At 41.5% G+C, this 19,678-nt stretch overlaps 1 protein-coding gene across 1 annotated transcript; it reads left to right on the top strand.

Moving 5' to 3' along the window:
* Positions 1-2,874: 2,874 nt before the first annotated feature.
* On the top strand, positions 2,875-8,332 carry Avpr1a (arginine vasopressin receptor 1A). The gene is made up of 2 exons (XM_004650051.2): positions 2,875-3,911; positions 6,667-8,332. The coding sequence occupies exons 1-2, from the start codon at positions 2,927-2,929 to the stop codon at positions 6,951-6,953; spliced, it is 1,272 nt and encodes a 423-aa protein (XP_004650108.1). The 5' UTR covers positions 2,875-2,926; the 3' UTR covers positions 6,954-8,332.
* Positions 8,333-19,678: the final 11,346 nt, after the last annotated feature.

The raw sequence follows: 19,678 nt of genomic DNA, 5'->3' as shown, positions 1-19,678 counted from the left end.
CTACATCTATTTCAACGATCATGCTTTCTTTTGAATATGCAACCAGTAAAATTGACGTTTTAAAAAAATATAGGTTAAGAAAGAACTTGATTCTGAAATTTGTAACCCTCCCTTGTCCCCAATTTCTGGGCCCTATGACACTCAAAAGAGTGACAGAGAGATATCTACATGCATAAGTACATACATACATGCATACACGTGCACAGTGTTTTTTATTTAATTTTATTTATTTACTTAGGTACTTACTTATTTATGTATTTATTTGAAAGAGAGGAAGAGAGAAAGAGGAAAATATAGAAAGAATGAGCACACCAGAGCCTCCAGCCACTGCAAATGAATTCCAGATGCATACAGCACTTTGTGAATTTGGCTTACATGGGCCCTGGGGAGTTGAACATGGGTCCTTTGACTTTGCAGACAGCACCTTAACCGTTAAGCTATCTCTCCAGCCAACATAGTGTTTTTATATGTGCTTATATAAGTTATTGGCACTGTTGTCACTGGATAATGATATATCCCATTTGAGTCCACTGAGCTAACCTTACAAGTAACTTGTATTAATTGGATAGTTGCATGCAATATGATTATTGGATCAAACTGCCTGACACTGATGAATGATTTCCTGAGAAAACACATACCATATCTTTGGACTGAAAATAGCCAAAAAGCTGAAGTGATCCTTACTGTTGATTCCTTCTCTTGAGGAAACCTGAAATTCAAGTGTGTAGGCTCAAGAGCTATGTAGCTGCCCAGCTCTAGTCAGTGGGCCACTTTTGCAATATCCAGGGACACTGGGGTCAGACATTATTTCTCATAAGAAGCACTTACAATGCAATTTGTGCCTTCAAAGAAGGTCACCCCTCCAAGTCAGTGACTATAATCTAAGTGCTTGAAGCATTTTTCCAAACAGATGGAAGGAAAATATTTCACTTATCACCATCCATGAACCACTGAACCACCGTAATCTTTTACTTCCAAGGAATCTCGAAGAAAATGAGTCGGTGCAGCACAGACCTGTCCCACCAGGAAACAGACTCCTCTGATTCTCCCAATACCTTCACGAGTAAGAGCAGAGCAGCAAATTCTTCAGTCCCAGTTTCAAGATGTGTAGACAGAAGCTTATCTATCCACAATGGAGCAAGACTCCAGATTTCAAACCCAAGATTTTTTTTTTAAGGTTTTTTGGTTTTGTTTTTTTTTAATATTTTTTGGTCATTTTTTATTTATTTATTTGAGAGCGACAGACACAGAAAGACAGAGGAAGAGAGAGAGAATGGGCGCGCCAGGGCTTCCAGCCCCTGCAAACGAACTCCAGATGCGTGCGCCCCCTTGTGCATCTGGCTAACGTGGGACCTGGGGAACCGAGCCTCGAACCGGGGTTCTTAGGCTTCACAGGCAAGCGCTTAACCGCTAAGCCATCTTTCCAGCCCAAACCCAAGATTGTTAATGTAACAACCCTGAGAGTCTGTAGGCAGGAGCGGAATTATATAGCAGAGAGGAATTACAACTAACTGCGTCAAAGGAAATCTTTGGATTTTTCTGCCTGCCCTTAGTACAGATGGTGATATATTTTCAGAGACAATCAAATGGATACCATTGCCACAATGCAGAGACGTTCTGACCAAGAAGCTCATATTCGTGTTCCCGAATCTAGGTAATAGATGTCCATATAATTTCTGTTTTCTCCTAGAACATCGCCTGAAAACAGCTCCCCCTTGCTGTCGTTGGAAGCACACCTTGCGCCAAAGTTGGGAGTGTTGCTAAGTCTGTAAAGTGCGTGTCTTGTTGGGGCTCCTCTTCAGGGTTTCCATTGTCCAGAATGAATGACAAGCAGATAGGTGATGCAGCTTTTCGTGGCGTTTTCTTCTCTTCCTCCTGGACGTCTCCTGCACTGGACAACTGTTCCTGGAGGGATGCTGATCTGCGGCTCTTCTTGAGGACTCAGTCGAGTCAACCACGCAAGTCTCCACGGACCAGTGCGGCGCCAATTCTCCGGTTTCCCAGAGAAAACCCTCAGAAATCAAGAGTAGGGAAAACATTCTACACCCCCAGGCTCCACTGAACATCTCAAAATATCCGGCTGTCTATACAGGCGCAGCAAACTAGAGGGCTGCCGGAGCCAAGTGGGCGCGTCCTTCCCCTCTGCGATCGAAGGCAGGGTTAACAAAGGCCGCTATGGAGGCGACACTGCAAAGACAGCTCGCGGTCTAAATCGCGCAGAGAAGGGTGGAGAAGAGTGGGGCTGGGAACGACGTCGTTCCCGGGGCTCCCTGACTGCCCTGGGCTCCTGCCCAGACGGGAGGACGGGTGCCTGAGCTCACGGGGGAGCATGGACCTCTGATTCCTCCGGAACCGCGTTTCCCACACCTGTTGAGTCCCGCGTGGCTTACAGTGTGACGGAGGCTGGGGGACACTGTGCGGAGCCCACAGAAGGTGGGACATTTCCAGTTCTCCAAGTTTTTTGTTTTGTTTTGTTTTTTTGTTTTTTTTTCTGGCCAAGGGACAGCGCAGAGGAATCCGCCAGGCCCCCAGCTCCACCCCTGCTGCAATGAGGCCAAGGGGACAAATCACCGACGGGGGAGGGGGGACAGCAGGGAGGGTGACGGTCTCCAGCCACTAGCGCGAGAGAGAGCGTGTCCCGAGGCAGCAAACCCCGCATAAATAATTGAGTTCGGAGCCCAGAGACTGTTCGAAGCTGGGCGCCTCCTCCAGCGCTGGTCCCTGGACCGAGGCCGAGGCGCGCGGGCGGCGGAGGACTGCAGACAGCGCGGAGGTTCGCGGAGTGCGGGCGGGCGGCGGCGCGGGGCCGGCGGGCGAGGGGAGCTCCGCGCGCCCGGGGAGCAGAGCGCACGGCTCCCCCGGCGGAGGCGGGAAGCCAGCCCGCAGCCCGCGCGGGACTGGGCCTCGGAGGCGCTGCGTGGACAGCATGAGTTTCTCCGGAGGCTCCCACGAGGAGCCCGCGGGCAACTCCAGTCCATGGCGGCCTCTGACTGCCCAGGGAGTCACCAACTGGAGCCGCGAGGCTGCCGATGGGCTCGGGGAAGGTGGAGGACCTCCTGTGGGGGACGTCCGCAACGAGGAGCTGGCCAAGTTGGAGATCACGGTGCTGGCGGTGATCTTCGCGGTGGCCGTGCTGGGTAACAGCAGCGTGCTGCTGGCGCTGCACCGCACGTCCCGCAAGACGTCCCGCATGCACCTGTTCATCCGCCACCTCAGCCTGGCCGACCTGGCCGTCGCCTTCTTCCAGGTGCTGCCGCAGCTCTGCTGGGATATCACCTACCGCTTCCGCGGGCCCGACTGGCTGTGCCGCGTGGTGAAGCACCTGCAGGTGTTCGCCATGTTCGCGTCCGCCTACATGCTGGTGGTCATGACCGCCGACCGCTACATCGCCGTGTGCCACCCGCTCAAGACCCTGCAGCAGCCCGCGCGCCGCTCGCGCCTCATGATCGCCGCCTCCTGGGTGCTGAGCTTCGTGCTCAGTACCCCGCAGTACTTCATCTTCTCGCTGATCGAGGTGGAGGTGAACAATGTCACCAAGGCCCAAGACTGCTGGGCCACCTTCATCCAGCCCTGGGGCACCCGAGCCTACGTGACCTGGATGACCAGCGGTATCTTCGTGGCACCCGTGGTCATCCTGGGCACCTGCTATGGCTTCATCTGCTACCACATCTGGAGCAACGTCCGCGGGAAGACGGCGTCCCGCCAGGGCAAGCGCGCGGGGGAAGCCTCGGGCGCCTTCCACAAGGGGCTCCTGGTGGCGCCCTGTGTCAGCAGTGTGAAGACCATCTCCCGCGCCAAGATCCGCACGGTGAAGATGACATTCGTGATCGTCACAGCTTACATCCTCTGCTGGGCGCCTTTCTTCATCGTCCAGATGTGGTCGGTCTGGGATGAGAAATTCATCTGGACAGGTAGGTACTGGGATAATGGAGAGAGGGGAGGGGAGGAGAGGAGAGGAGGAGGAAGACAGGGAGGCCAGAGGGGAGAGAGAGAGAGAAAGGAGATTCTCACGATAGTCCTTAAACTTCTACATGCATAAGAATCAGTGAGCAAAAGTGCAAATTCCTGACAATGGGATTGAGCAGGGGACCCAGATGCCACCATTGGCAGGGCGCATGAAGATCCTAAGGTCACAAACCCAAACACTGTGCCCTAGGGTCACCCACTAACTACAAAACAACAGTGACGTTTTTGCCTCTTCACTAAGGCAGTGTGGATGTCTTGCTGCCAAGCCCGTGTAGGTTCAGGAAGTATTCTTACTGTCCTAACTTCTTTCGTTGTGGGAGTGTGGAAAGTATCATAACCAACGTAAAAATTTTGTAGACACCGGGTGTAGTGGCGCACACTTTTAATCCCTGCACTCGGGAGGCAGAGGTAGGAGGATCGCTGAGAGTTCGAGGCCACCCTGAGACTAGATAGTCAATTCCAGGTCATCCTGGACCAGCGTGAGATCCTACCTTGAAAAACAAACAAACAAAAAAAAATTGTAGACATTCCTCAGGGTCAAGGGTAGAGATGGACATACTTTTCTGGGAAAAGCTGGGAACGGATTCTTTAAGAAGGCAAGAATTATAAATGGTCATACCACTTCTCACTACAATCTTTCAGATTGTTTTTTAAAGTCAGCAATAACTTTATTATCCTGGTATTTCCAAGCAAAATTATCAGTTACCTTCATTCATTAGTCTTTCAGTACTAATTGACAACATAGCTGCCCGTTCCCTCTACACAAATCTTACAGTAGTTTACTGAGAATGTTCTCTACCCCTACTAGCTAGTTTGGCTTCATTTCCTTCACAAACCAGAAAAAAAGAAAAAAAAAGAAAGATTTACCAGGTAGTTTCTGGTGAAAAAAATTATTCAGCTTTGCATCTTAGGAAATATTTCTTTTAACACGGGAAAAGAAAAATCTTTTTGAAGCCAAATACATTACAAGAGAGTTCCTAGTGTTGAATGTAGTCTAGATGTAGATATCTGTGAGAAGACATTTCTTTTTGTCTTTTTAGGACTAAGGCATGAAATAGATACAATATATTTTGGGGAGGTTTTTTTGTTAATCTAATATTTGAGTGTGAACTTAATTTAAACAAATATTCTTGTGTTCTATATTACCAGTAAGAAATAAATACAAACTTTTTATTTACCTTTCCTGTCTTGCTTGATCTTATAAGCCTCAATTATTGCCTATCCAGTGTAAAAATTCTTCCTGTAGTTTTATTAAGATTTAGACACCATTACAAATAATTTCAATTGTGCATAGACCTGAAGAGAATTCTAATTAGTTCGGAATAGTCGGCCGTGGCTCATGGTCATCTTTCACGGCAACATTGAGCACAAAGTGGTAACTAGTTTGTGATTCATTCTGGCACAATGAAAGCAAGAAAAACCAGATTTATAGGCAAGTCAAGGGAAACTAGAAACCTGATAGTTATTCTTTTTTTTTTTTTTTTTTTTTGGATGGGGGGTGTTGAGGTAGGGTCTCCCTATAGCCCAGGCTGATCTGGAGTTCAATCTGCAGTCCCAGGCTTGCCTCGAATCACAAGGCTCTTCCTACCTCTGCCTCTTGAGTGCTGGGATTAAAAGCTTGCACCATCACACCTAGCTCAAATAAAGTATTTTTAAAGAGGCATAAGCTAGCAACTGGCATATAACAAAAATGAATCTGAAATGTTCCCAGCATAGCTCTTAGAACCTATTCACACTGGCAACCTAACTGCCCCAGCCCAGCTGTCAACCAGTGCACCACATGTTTTGATGTTTTGTTCTCTGTGAAGCCTGGCTGTGCTTTTGTTATTTTGTCTGTTTGTTGTTTGAGACAGTATGTTACTGGTGCAATCATTTCATTGTGAAGAGTCGCAGTGCTTCTGTGTTTACCAGTAGTAATTAACAAGGGATATTTCAAAATCCTATTGTAGTTTCTTAATTCAACTGAGTCTTAGGTTCTGCTGTTGTTTGGTTAGTTGGTTGATTTTTTTTTTTTTTTTTTTTGTGAGACAGGATCTCATGTAGCACAAGTGTTGGGTTTAATATAATTTAATTGCTTGAACTACAGTCAAAGTTTGCCTTTTAAAGTCAACCTATTTCTGATTATCCACATACAAAAAAAAAAAATCAACTAAAATTTGCATTCTTGATGGATCTGTATCAACTAGCTTCTTCCACAGAGTGATCATGATGTATTTTTCAGTGTCAAAAAATTTAAAGCTACTGACCACAATCTATAATACCATACTTTACCTGAGTTATTAGGACAAAGATAACCCAGATGTGTGTCTATAAACTCTTGGAACTTAATTGAAATTATTAGCCCATTTTGTAAATGCCATGTCTATTTATATAGGCTCAATCCAGTGTAAAGTGCACAGAGCTATTTTTAATTTTATTTCATACCCCTTTCCCTCTTGGAATACCTTTACACTTAATTTAAATATTTCAATAGTGCTTTAAAATATTTGCATTAACTTTGACTTATTGTTTTTACAATTAAGACATTTCCAAAAACTATTCATTTCCCTGAAGCACCACTTGTATCTCTGACAAACAAAATAGTTCACTTTTAACACCCATACACCACCTTTTTACCTTTAGTCAAAAGAAAAATGAATTTATCCAATGCTTAAGTTCTTGCTTGGCCCATTTAAATAATTTATTCTCTTTTCCACACAGATTCAGAAAGCCCTTCCATCACCATCACCGCATTACTGGCCTCCTTGAATAGTTGCTGCAATCCCTGGATATACATGTTTTTCAGTGGCCATCTCCTTCAAGACTGTGTCCAGAGCTTCCCATGCTGCCAAAACATGACACACAAGTTCAACAAGGAGGACACCGACAGTGTGAGCAGAAGACAGACTTCTTACTCTAACAACCGCAGCCCAACCAACAGCACAGGAACATGGAAGGACTCGCCTAAATCTTCCAAGTCTATCAAATTCATTCCTGTTTCCACCTGAGCTGCATGTTCATGAAGTCTGACTCTTGAAACTGACTTTTTGGTCCATGAGCTGAGTCCAGCTAGAATCATAAGAACACATGAGCTTATGTGAGATAAGCGTAAATCAAGTCATATAAGACTATTTCTAGTTGCATTTTCCACATTGCTAAGACCAAAAACTGTGTGTTATTTCATATGGAATATTAATGAAAACATGCTACACTGAAATGTGTAGGCCTAATTTCCAGAAATATGGCAAAAGTCATATTTCTAAAGGAAAAATCATAACCACATTGGCTTTATATTTTGTGGTTTGTATTTTATTTTTTTATTTCTGAAATAAGCAAGGCTTGATTGGTTTAAAAGTCAGGTAAAGTGCACTATTTCTGAACAAAATAAGTTCATGATTTAAATAAGACACATGAGATTGTCAACTTACGTACTACACAATCCAACTCAGGAGGGTGGCTTGGCCATGGGGTCTGGAAAGGTATGAGGGCCAAGTCATACTGACCAGGGGGTAGCCTGTGGAAGGTGAAAAGGAGAAAGCTCCCTTAGGGGACTGTCCTTTGCATAGAATTTCAAAATGATAAGTCAGTAACTGGCAATGCTTGCCTTCATGGTCCTTATGTTTTGGCTGTGAAAAATATCATCTCTGAGATGCCAGAGGTTATGGGAAATATGAACAATAGGCCAATAATATCTTCTACTTCCTACTGCAAGATTTTATTTTCAAATTTAGATTTGTATGGGGAAAAGCCAAGGTTTATAGAACAGATAATGATTGACGAAGTTTGTGTGTAGACTTTCTCTTGGCTGTTGTTGACATAATTAAGCCATGTTGTAGGGTGTCCCATGGCAACAGTCATTCAGTTCCTATTTGGTCAGTCTAGGTTCCTAAGTAAGAGACTTTCCTAGATTGACCGAGGTAAAGATGCCCATCATGTTCAATTCAAGTACTTTACTCTTTCCTTCCCATCTCCAGCCTACCCAGTGATTCCAGAATAGAGAAGTGGCAGAGGTTGGGGGTAGAGGGCTAGAGGTTAATAGAAAAGAGAGAGCTATGTGCCTTGTCTGGATTTCTTCATCATTCAATGTATGTGTAACTTACAAGTTATTTAAAAACACGTAAATCCTCTGTTTTCCTGGCTGTGTGATGGACTTGGTAACACTCACCTCACAGGGTTGTTGTGAGGACTAAATGACATTAAATATGTGAAGAGTTTCCAAAACTAAAGTGCTGTTTATATGCTAGCAAATTCTTTTTATAATACACTTGGGACCTTCAGAATTGCAGAATATTTTTCCGCTTTATGTTTCATTAACTAAAATTGGTTGTTTCTTGTCTGTGTGGGACATAAAACCCTAAAACATAAATATAACTCTGCTGATTCATTGGAAAGCACTGCCAGCCCGCCGCTCCTGACTCTGATTTCTCTAGCACGTCTCTAGCATGTGAAGTGTGTGATAAGAGCTTGCTTTCCTTTGTCTACAGGTAAACAAAAGCCAGCCAAGAGTGTTAGGTTTTTCATTTCTTATCAGAGATAAATCATAATATGCCTTGGCTGTTGGTATTGCATTTTTCATTCATGAGATTTTTTTTTTTTAATAGCTAGTTTGTCTAGCTAGTTCTTGGAAATCAAGCAACAATTTGAGGATGCATCATGAATACTTTGCACCTCTTAGAGGAAGCGAAACTTCCAATAGTTTTATCATCTTTCATTTTTAAACTTGTGGATACGAAACCGATGCTTGGATGGCGCTGCCGTAACCCGAAACCATCCACCTCGCTCTTCTCCACTCTCCCGCTCTTACAAGGTTGAGAACCTGGAAGCCCTCAGAATCCCTGGGCTGATATGCAGAAGAAAACAAAGTTTCTGAACATTCGATAGACATTATCCACTTAGGTTTTAGAAGTCTTCTTTCTAAAAATAACAAATAGGGTTGGGACATAGTTCAGTGGTAAACACTTGCCTAATACACACAGCCCCAAGTTTAAACCCCAGCAAAAATTCACATTGAATAAAAATAACAAATACACCTGTTAAAGGGCACTGTTTAACATAAGCTATCAACTAGATTGTTTCTTTTTTTTTTTTTTTTTGTTAAGATGAGCATAGCCATAAATCTGTTTCTGTAAGCTGTTCAGCCATTTTGACAACTTCTCTTTGATTATCCCAAAACTAAAGCCTTTTAAATTGGAATAAATGTGAGCCCAAATTTTTCTAAATTCATTTTCAAACTAGAACTTTATAGTATAGATTGTGTTTCAGGATGTTGGCATATATGCCCATAGAAACAATGCCATTTCATCTTAATCTTGGGAGCACCTTTTTTTGAGGCAAGCCTAGCAGACTGGCCCTCATTTTTTAGGAGAGAGAGAGAATTGGTATGCCAGGGCCTCCTGCCACTGAAATCAAACTCAAGACACATGTACCACCTTGTGTGCATGTGCAACCTTGTTTGCTTGTGACACTGTGTGTCTGGCTTATATGGGACCTGGAGAATTGAATATGGGTCCTTAGGCTTTACAGGCAAGTGCCTTAACCACTAAGCCATCTCTCTAGCCCTGGGAATATTTATTAAATGGTCCTTAACATACTCACTATGTTTTCTCCTTTAAATATATCAGAAGAGGCAGTAGGAAATGGGTGAGAGGTCTGAGAAGAATTGGGTACTAGTCCTGAATTAGGCCAATATTGGTCATCTTCTCCATAGTTTAGGCAAAAAAATTTAATCTAATGCTAAGTCCTCCTTATTTTTAGGTACCCAGAAATGACATGAATATAAACCTAAGATGATCTTCCAAATTGAAAGAGCCCTGTCTATCTGTTTCAGAAGGGAAACTGCAGCCTTCCTTTCCTGGACCAAAGAGAAGACTAAAGATATTATGCTACATGAAGGATTATGGTCAAAGAGTAAACATGTTACACTGCCATGTTTTATTTCATAGGGCTATTTGTGAAAAGACCCTGCAAAGTACAGAATATTAGTACAGTTACATAGGGGGGAAAGTGGCCCATTGGACATTTGACAAATATTAACTAATTATACAAAGAAACATTTAAAACTATGTATTAAGTGCCTAACAGGTTAATTCTAGGCCCCTAATTTTTATAATATTTTATTTTTGATTATTTATTTATGTATTAGAGATGAAAGAGAGAAAATGGGCTCACCAGGGCCTCTACACTGTAAACAAACTTCAGATGCATGTGCCACCATGTGCATTTGCCTTACATGGGTTCTGGCGAGCAAAGCCTGGGTCTTTAGGCATTGCAGGCAAGTGGCTTAACCATTAAGCCATCTCTTCAGCCCTGATCCCCAATTTTTTAAAGTGTAAAACTATCAAAGCATAAAATTACTTGGAAGCTGGGTATGGTGGTGCACACCTTTAATCCCAGCACTTGGGAGGCAGAGGTAGAAGGATTGCTATGAGTTCAAGGCTGCCCTGGGACTGCATAGTGAATTCCAGATAAGCCTGAACTAGAATGAAGCCCTACCTCAAAGGAAAAAAAAATGACTTGGATTTTTATTTTAAAACCCCCTAGAAACATAAGAGCAAAGTAAATTTTTGGAATTTTTGGGTCCACATATGGGATTACAATCTTCATCAAGGAAAGTTAATACCATGATTGAGAGAAAGGTGTGGTTTTATGGGGAACAAATTGTCTTAATGACAAGCAGTTCTATCCCAACCTTGTTACAGTTTCTAGAATGGACATAAATGACTACAAAACATATCTGTCACTTGTCCTCACACAAATAAAGTAATCCAATTGCAATTCCCGCATACCCATGTAAGCCAGGTGAACAAGGTGGCACATATGACTGGAGTTTGTTTGCAGAGGTTAGAGGGCCTGACACACCTATTCTCTCTCTCTCTCAAATAAATAAATAAAAATAAAAATAAAATAAAATAAAACTGGATTTCTTTTCCATGTGGGCTAATAAGTAAAAATCACATTTAATTTCCAACTCACATTATGTTGTCTGTTTTTTATTTAATTTTTTAAGTTGAAAACTAACAACATAGACTAAAAGCTAATTTTGGATTTGGCTTAAATTCTAGGAGTAGTGAATGCCCAGAATGAAAGAAATGGAATTTAAAATCTCTATTTTAAAATATTCTTGTTGTTTTTAAAGACATTATTATGCCTAAAATAGATAGAATTTCTACTTATGTATTTTGACAAAGTCCTATGAATCAGATAGAAATAAAAAATAAAATATGATTCTTCTGATGAAATATGCACTGCCAGTATAGGGCTTATTCTTCTTACTCTTTGTGTGTGTGTGAGTGTGTGTGTGTGTGTGTGTGTGTGTGTGTGTGTTCCTCCCTCTGTGGTCCCATAGTACCAGGTAGGCTACAACATTTTTTAATCCGGCGGGGAGATAAAACTGACTTTGAAGCATAAGACACTCCTTCAGCATTCAGGTTCCCTACTTTAAAAAAAAAAAAAAAAAAGCATTCTTTCTGCTGTCACAATGCAGAACAGCTGCCAAATCATAATGATGGTAATATCTCAAACAATTGTAGCTGGACTGGCACTGTCTCTAGCCAGAAACTTTCATTTCTTTCTGCTCACACCACTCTGTTTCTTCCAAACTCACCTGTTTCAAGTTCTCAGTATTCAGGAAGAATATAGTACGCCTCTCACACAAACTGCCTTTGAACTAGTCTGGAAAAGCTTTTCCCCTCATAACCCAAGACTGCACAGTCCATAGTTCTTTCTACATTTAGATCTTTCAACTTTGGCCAGAATGGCACATCAAACTCTGTTTACATCAGTAGAAGTCTTCTCTTAAGGCTAAGGTTTCAAATCTTTCCTCATTCCTTGTGAAAAATCAGTTCTAAAAAGCCAATGGCTGAACCATCATCAGTTTTCTATCAGCCATCACCCCACTCCTCTGGTACCAATTTTCCATTTGTAGTGATGATCTCCTTAAAGAGGCAAAGCACCTGACCAAAATCAACTGATGCAAGAAAAGTTTTTTTTTTTTTATTTTGGCTTACAGTCTTAATGGGAAGCTCCTTGAAAGCAGGAGTCATCATCACATGATCAAAAGCTAGATATTACCTCCAGATACACACCTCCTCCAGCAATATTACACCTCCCAAATTGCCATCAGCTTGGACCCAAGCATTCAGAACATAGAGTTAATGGGGTACTTCTGATTCAAATCTTCGATTACTCTGTTCACAGATAACAAAGAGCTTGGGTAAGAGTTTTATCTAACCCAAAGTTTTCACAAGAATCAGAACACTAAGCCTGAACATTTGATAGTATATTAACAGACGATCATACTTAACTGTCTTGAAAGTTATTTGTAAAAATATCATTTACTCACCTATCTAAATAATCCACACTCATGATTCAAAACAATATATAAAAAATGGGGGCTAAAGGGATAGCTTAATGGTTAAGGTACTTTCTTACAAACCAAAAGACCCAGGTTTGATTCCCTCGGGACCTATGTAAGCCAGATGCACAGGTGACACATGCATCTGGAATTCATTTGCAGTGGCTGAAGGCTCTGGTGTGCTCATTCTCTCTCTCTCTCAAATAAATAAAAATGTTAAGAAATATTTGTTTTAAAAAATGGATAATCTGAATGGGTTCAAAACAGGAAATTTAATGACAAGGAAAGAAAAGGAAATATATAACATTTAAAAGGTTTTCAAAATATGTCTTTCTTTCCTGCCACCTCTGGTATGTTAAGGTTGATAAGTAAAGAGTTCTGGAAGAGATTTTTGGATAAGATGGCAGTGTAGGGGCTGGAGAGATGGCTTAGCGGTTAAGCGCTTGCCTGTGAAGCCTAAGGACCCCGGTTTGAGGCTCGGTTCCCCAGGTCCCAAGTTAGCCAGATGCACAAGGGGGCGCACGCTTCTGGAGTTCGTTTGCAGAGGCTGGAAGCCCTGGCGCGCCCATTCTCTCTCTCCCTCTATCTGTCTTTCTCTCTGTGTCTGTCGCTCTCAAATAAATAAATAAATAATTTTTAAAAAAAGATGGCAGTGTAGGAACTACTCCAAAGCAGCCTCGGGGAGAAAAAGCTCCCCCCCCCCCAAAAAAAAACAGCAAAATACACTCTTCTACTAAAAAGTGCAGTGTATAAGAAATTACCAATGGCAGCGGAGAAGTAGGAGAGATCCAGAGCATCTAGAGCCCACTTAAGCAGGCAGAATTGGCTCCAGCAGCAGCACACAAGGTCCACTGTGGCAGCAGTACCACAGGGCCACAGCCACAAGGCTCAGCTTGAGGGGCAGAAAAAGTGAGGTGAGGGGATTTTCCACCCACATCAGAGCTCCTTGCAAACTCAAGAAACATGAAGGTAGGACTGCAGCAATAACAAAGGATCAGATCACAAGGTAGAGGATCATGTGGACCAGCAGGAAAACTAGAGTCACCATCCACAGTTTCCCCTCCCCCACTGCCAGCCCAAGAGCCAGCAAGCCCCAGAGACCTGGGGAAGGGAGCTCACAGCACCCAGGGCTCATCTCATTAGCTTAGAGATACTTGCTCAACCATGTTGTTTGCTGCTCAATTCACAATAGCTGGGAAATGGAACCAGCCTAGATGTCGCTCAACTGATGAGTGGATAATGAACATATGGCACATTTATACAATGCAGTTCTACTCAGTGGTAAAGAAAACTGAAGTTATGAAATTTGCAGGAAAATAGATGGATCTGGAAAGGATTATACTAAGTGAGATAACCCAGGCCCAGACATCCAAACATCACATGTTCTCTCTCATATGTGGATCCTAGCTACAGCTGACTGGACTTCTGTGTAAGCAGAAAGAAACCTCAGTAGAAAAGGCCAGTAAGCTAGAAAATATATATAAGGGGAAGATAAAGGAAGGGAGGGGGGTACTTAATAGGATGGTATTGTATATATGTAAGTAGAAGAATAGATTAATGGGGGTAAAAACACCCAAGTGAGAACAGGGGAAGAGATTGAGTAAGGGAAAGGTAGAGGGAGGGCTAATCAAAATCTAAGAGGATATAAATAAATCATATGGAAACCTAATGTTTTGGACAATGGAACACTCAGGAGCCATAGATTGTAGGTAGAAAAATTTTAGTGCCAAGGATGGGATACCTTCCAGTGAGTTGTTGGCCAGGGAAGTCCCTGATGCTCCCAAAACATTACAGGCCATTGCCAAGGCCCTTGGTTTCCCACCAGGAATAGATGGTAAGACCCTACTTCTGAAAACTCCACATACTTGGGTTGCAAGGCCACTGAGAAATCCTGCTGGAACTGAGCTGATAATCTCCTCCATGTAAGACCAGTTGACAGAAAGCTGGAAGAAGTCATTCTGCATGCAGTTCAGTGGGAGAGAGAGAAATCACAAGCGAAGATACTCAACAGTGGACACTGCAAGTCTTAAATTTTGACAGCCAGGCCAAATGAGCCAACAGGTACAATAGTGGCACATCTGTCATGGTGGAAACCAACTGCTCTCTAATTGGATTGGAGGCCCGCTCCATAGGAGGGAATACATCCCTGATACTGAAAACTTAAAGCAGGGGTAGTCATGAGTTCTAGGGGTATAACTTCTGCTGCTGTCTTGCTAAATGTTTATACTATGCTTATCAAACTGCCCAGTAAGCACTTCTCTTGATTTTCATACCCATATATTAATGCTACTCTCACTTTTGGCAGAGAACCTTCTCTTTTCAGATGGCAGTGACCTTGGGATGACTCAGAAGGCATCATGGTGCTGAGAAGAAGTGACAGGAGTGCTCAGCACTGCAATATCTCTATCACACCTTCCAAGGCTCAGGTTCTATTGCAGAAGAGGTGGTAGAAATAATGTAATAGCCAAAAGAAGGATAGTACTCCTTACAAGTTCCCTCCAGGCACAAAAAATCAATGACTTCACAGTACCTAACACTACACAAGACCCTCATAATAGGAGGAAACGATCATGACATCACAATAAAAGAGAAACTGATTGTGGGAATATGATGGATAATGGAGTTCCAAAGGGAAAAGTGGGGGGAGGGAGGGCATTACCATGGAAATTGTTAATTAAAAAAAAACACAAAAAAGAATTCTGGAAGAATTTCATTAAAATAATTATGGTTTAGATGATGGCTAAGATCACTCTATGACTTTTAAATGGTACATTTAACAAAATTATTATTTTCTTAAGCAAATATATGTCAGTAGAAAAGGGTGGTTTTATGCAATCTCTGATAGTTCTGCTAACAGAGTAGAGAACTGTAAAATGAACAGAAAAGGGTAGCTTTCAAGGAAATGTATGTTATATCATCAGTTGCAGGTTTTCCACAGGAATTAATATGTGAATATGCAAATAAGGCATTATGTTGGTGTCAATTATGGGCTTAAAATGATCCAAATCTATTCACTAGCTTTTCTATCTCCATTATTGCACCCTGCTTTTGAAGGCCTTCCTGTTTCCTGACATTGTAGGACATAATAAAGTAGGATATTTGGGAAACAAAATGCTAATATGATTAATTTTCATTTGGATATGGAGCTATTAACATTAGACCTTACCATTTCAAATATTCTTGATTAGTTAGTTTGTCTGTAAAATACTGAAGTCATGTGACCAGCTTCATGGCTTTTTTGCTAAATGAAAGGTAATGAGATGCATGTCATTGGGTTTTATGAATTTTAATGTTTGCTTCCTGACTATTTTAGGCTTGCTTAGACATTCCTTTTCTATTTTTATTGAATACAGATATGGTTTCTCCAAATACCACATCAGGAAGATTGGAGGAGTGATTTCTCTTCAGTTAGAACTTCTTTCCCCTTGAAGAGGCTCTCAGCTTCTACCAGTGTGGCATGTAGCTTTTCAATTGACATGTCTTGTGTTCAGCTAGGGTAAGAAGAGGATGAAAAAGCCAATACACATCTCTAACTTAGGCTTTTTAATTTATCATTCTGTGAATTTTTTTTTTATCTCAGTGACAACCAACATGGCTGAGTCATCATTTTATGCTGGCCCTGTATAATGTAGACCTGCCACCCCCTCCCCAGTCTTTACTAGCTCCTGTTGTTAGCCTGCCTCTAGCCAGGTGGCACATGGGGGTCAACTCTTTTCAGATTTCCTTCACAATGGTATCAGCCCACCTGTATCCACCTGGTGGTTCTCAGAGAAGTGCTTCTCAAGTTCTTAAATGCAAATGACCTCAGAAGGCACATTCTGATTCAGTACAACTGATGGTGAAATTATGATTTTCCAAATCTCCCACCAATGGCAAAGCTATGGTTTCAGCACTCTTAGCTTGAGTAGGAAGGCCTGAGAAGGCCATGGGGCTGTCTTCCTAAATAGTGATGAGAAGTATCACCTAAGCATTTTCTTTTTTTTTTTTTAATTTAAGACATCGTTTAGCACATGAAAAATACTAATTATTTTTATTTGTCATCTTGTAGATCCTAGAACATCTGCTGGATACATACCTCCCACCTTTTCTATTTTTTTAAATTACTTTCAGTTTAAACACACATCATATTTCCAAATACATTCATCTTTTTGTTTTCATAACCTTTTTAATTTAAGTTCTCATGCAAGTATTTATTACACATTAAACATATTCCTCCAATGTCCACACCCTCTCTGTTGCAGTTACCTTATCATTGCTGCAACAAACATCTGACCCAAAGCAATTTATGTGTGGAAAGGGATTATTACAGGATTACAGATTACAGGGAAAGCTTCATCACGGCAGAAATAATTGGCTCATTCTAGAAGACATTCACAGCAGAGAGGAGGAGTAAGCACCAGTATTCAAAGCTGACTCAGGACAGGTCCAGTAGGGCTGGTCTCAAGATCTACCCCCAGTGACACACATCCTCCAGCAGGGCTCCACCTGATGAAAATTAAGTAGGAAGCTTAATTTTAGTCAAAAATATGGGCTGGAGAGATTGCTCAGTGGTTAAGGCTTTTGCCTACAAAGCCAAATGACCCAGGTTTGATTCCCCAGAACCCATGTAAGCCCGATGTACAATGTGGCACATGTATCTGTAGTTCATGTGCAGTGGCCAGAGACCCTGGCGCTCTCCCTCTCTCTCTCTCTCTCTCTCTCTCTCTCTCTCTCTCTCTCTCTCTCTCTCAAACAAATAAATAAAAATAAAAAACAAGTCTATGGGGACATGACCTTCAAACTACTACATGGTCTTTCCTCTTCTCTCATCTCTCTTATTGTCCCTTTCTGTTCCCCTGGGCAGTTTAGTTTCTTTCAACACACACACACACACACACACACACACACACACACATTTTTATGTATTTTTATAAAATGTAAGACTTTCACTGGGCATGGTGGTGCACACCTTTAATTTCAGCACTTGGGAGGCAGAGGTAGGAGGATCACGGTGAGTCCAGGTGAATTCCAGGTCAGCCTGAGCTAGAGTGAGATCCTACTTCAAAACAAACAACAACAAAAAATGTAAACTTTCGAATTTGTCTTTATGATACTATCTTGATTTCCTTAAGAGGATAAACTCTAGTTGAATTCATTTTCCTGTAAACAGCAATACTTCATTCTTTGCACAACTGAAAAACATTCTATTGTGTTTACATCACATTTTCTTTATCAACTTCTCTGTTGTTGGACACCTAGAGTGGTCCCATAACTTAGTTATTGCGCATAGTTCTGCAATAAACATTGATATGCATGTATCTTTGTAAGAAAGTGCCTTAAACACTAAGCCATCTCTCCAACCTACATGTATCTTGATGATGCAAGTAAATACTTGGGAGAGGGACAGCTGTGTCATATGGAAGTTCTATTTTTCTGTGTTTGGAGAAACCTGCATACTAGCTTCTATAATGGCAGGCACTAGTTTACACTCCCACAAGCAGCGTAACAAAATACAAAAAGCACGCGACTGACACAAAAACAGACATGTAGACCAATGGAATAAAATAAAACATCCAGATATAAACTGACAAAGCTGCAGCCGTGTGATTTTTTTTTCAAAATAAACCAAAATATACACATTGTGTGGCAGGTGGAGACAAGAGGAGCAGAAGTTCGTGACCATCCATAGAGTTGATTAGTGTAATGATCTCTGACTTTCGGCTGAACATATGCTTCAATAACATTTGATGTGGCTGTTAATGTTCCTGGACTTACATAAATGCTCTTGCTGTTCCTTTTGTATGGACTCCGCTTGTCCTTGCTTCGTCTGTTCTTTGGTTGAGTGCTCTCAATATCTGATTACATTCTCCAATTTTTTTGTTATTTATTTATTTATGTTATTATTATTTTTGTCTCAGTGCTTTGCCCTCAGTTTGATAATAAATCTTTACTCATGAGAGTTTACTTTCAAATATTCCTAGCACTTCACAACCCTATGAAAGCTCTACTCACTCTGCCTCGATCCCCATCTCTTGTTGTTCTTCATGTTCTTGTTGTCATATATTCTTTTTCACATGTTGCTTGTTTTAGAATGCATTCTGCTATTTTTTGTTGTCAGTTGCCTAGGACTTTGTCATGCAGCTCAGGATGGCATAATCTTATGATACTTCTGTCTTAAGTTCCCAAGTGATAGGGCCACCCGTATCATCATCACACCTGACAGTCCACTGTCTTTTCAAAAAACTTTTTAAAAAAATCAGCTGTACTATTTCTGGTTGCATACATGAAGGACCCAAAGTCAGCATACAATAGAGATTCCTGCATACCCATGCTTAGCAGCACTATGATGATTTCAGTGTGAAATATCCCCCTAGCTGATGTATGTTTGAATGCTTAGTTCCTAGTTTGGGTGCTGCTTGGGAAGGTTATGGAACCTTTGGGAAGTGGAGGCTTGGTGGAGGAAGTGTGTCCACTGGGGCAGGTCTTGGAATATTATGGTCCAGCCCCACATGCTGCATTCAGCGTTATCTCTCTCTCTCTCCCTAGCTAGGTACAAACAATTCTAACATATAAGCCTATTGGGGATATTCTATATTCAAACCCTAGCATCATGCTAAGTGAAATAAACCAGAACAAAAAGAGAAATATCATGTTTGCTCATATATGGAATCTAGATTTTAAAAATAATGGATGTGAAAGTAAAAGTGGGAATATCTGGAAAGAGAAAAGGGACAGGATGTGTAATGATTGTCATCTTGATGGGATTTAGGATGACCATGGAAACAAATCTCTATCTATGTGAGAGATTTCCTAGATTAGATTCATTGAAAGAGAAGACTCACTGTAGATGTGGGTGGGACCATTCTATGGACTTAGGCCCTAGACTGCACACAAAGGAGAGAAGAACTTGAGTACCAGCATTCATCTCTCTGTGCTTCCTGACTGCAGATCCAATATGACTAGCCTGGAGCTCCTACTGTCATATCCTCAAATGCTGTAAGCTAAAATACACTTTAAGGTCAGATATTTTGCCATAGCAATGAGAAACAGACTAATATAAGGAAAATGGGAGGTAACAGAAGGTAATAGGGGAAAAAAGAAAAAAGGAAGGTAATAAGAGTCAAATATGATCAAAGTATATTGCAAATATATAATACATTGTGTTTATGATTATCATAAACTAATAAAAGATAAAAATGAACATCAATGTACTCTTAGTTACCCACATCCATTTGAAGAGTCTTTTATTCTATTAGGTAATTTCAATTATCTAGCTGAAATTATTTTCAACTGCCTGAGGACAACATTCAACATTTTGAAGTATGTATCTGTTATCATCTAATTTTCTCTACTTTTTTTTTGTCTGGAAACATATTTTACATGTATTTTTTCTGAGTATAG

The sequence above is a fragment of the Jaculus jaculus genome, chromosome 6, assembly GCF_020740685.1.
Source record: "Jaculus jaculus isolate mJacJac1 chromosome 6, mJacJac1.mat.Y.cur, whole genome shotgun sequence".
Lineage (NCBI taxonomy): Eukaryota > Metazoa > Chordata > Mammalia > Rodentia > Dipodidae > Jaculus > Jaculus jaculus.
This window is presented reverse-complemented; position numbering and strand designations above follow the sequence as displayed.

Bases quoted from the DNA above. Each gene is read 5' to 3' on its own strand.
- Avpr1a (XM_004650051.2), top strand. From the start codon at position 2,927: ATGAGTTTCTCCGGAGGCTCCCACGAGGAGCCCGCGGGCAACTCCAGT. The intron at 3,912-6,666 runs GTAGGTACTGGG...TTTTCCACACAG, and splicing joins TGAGAAATTCATCTGGACAG to ATTCAGAAAGCCCTTCCATC.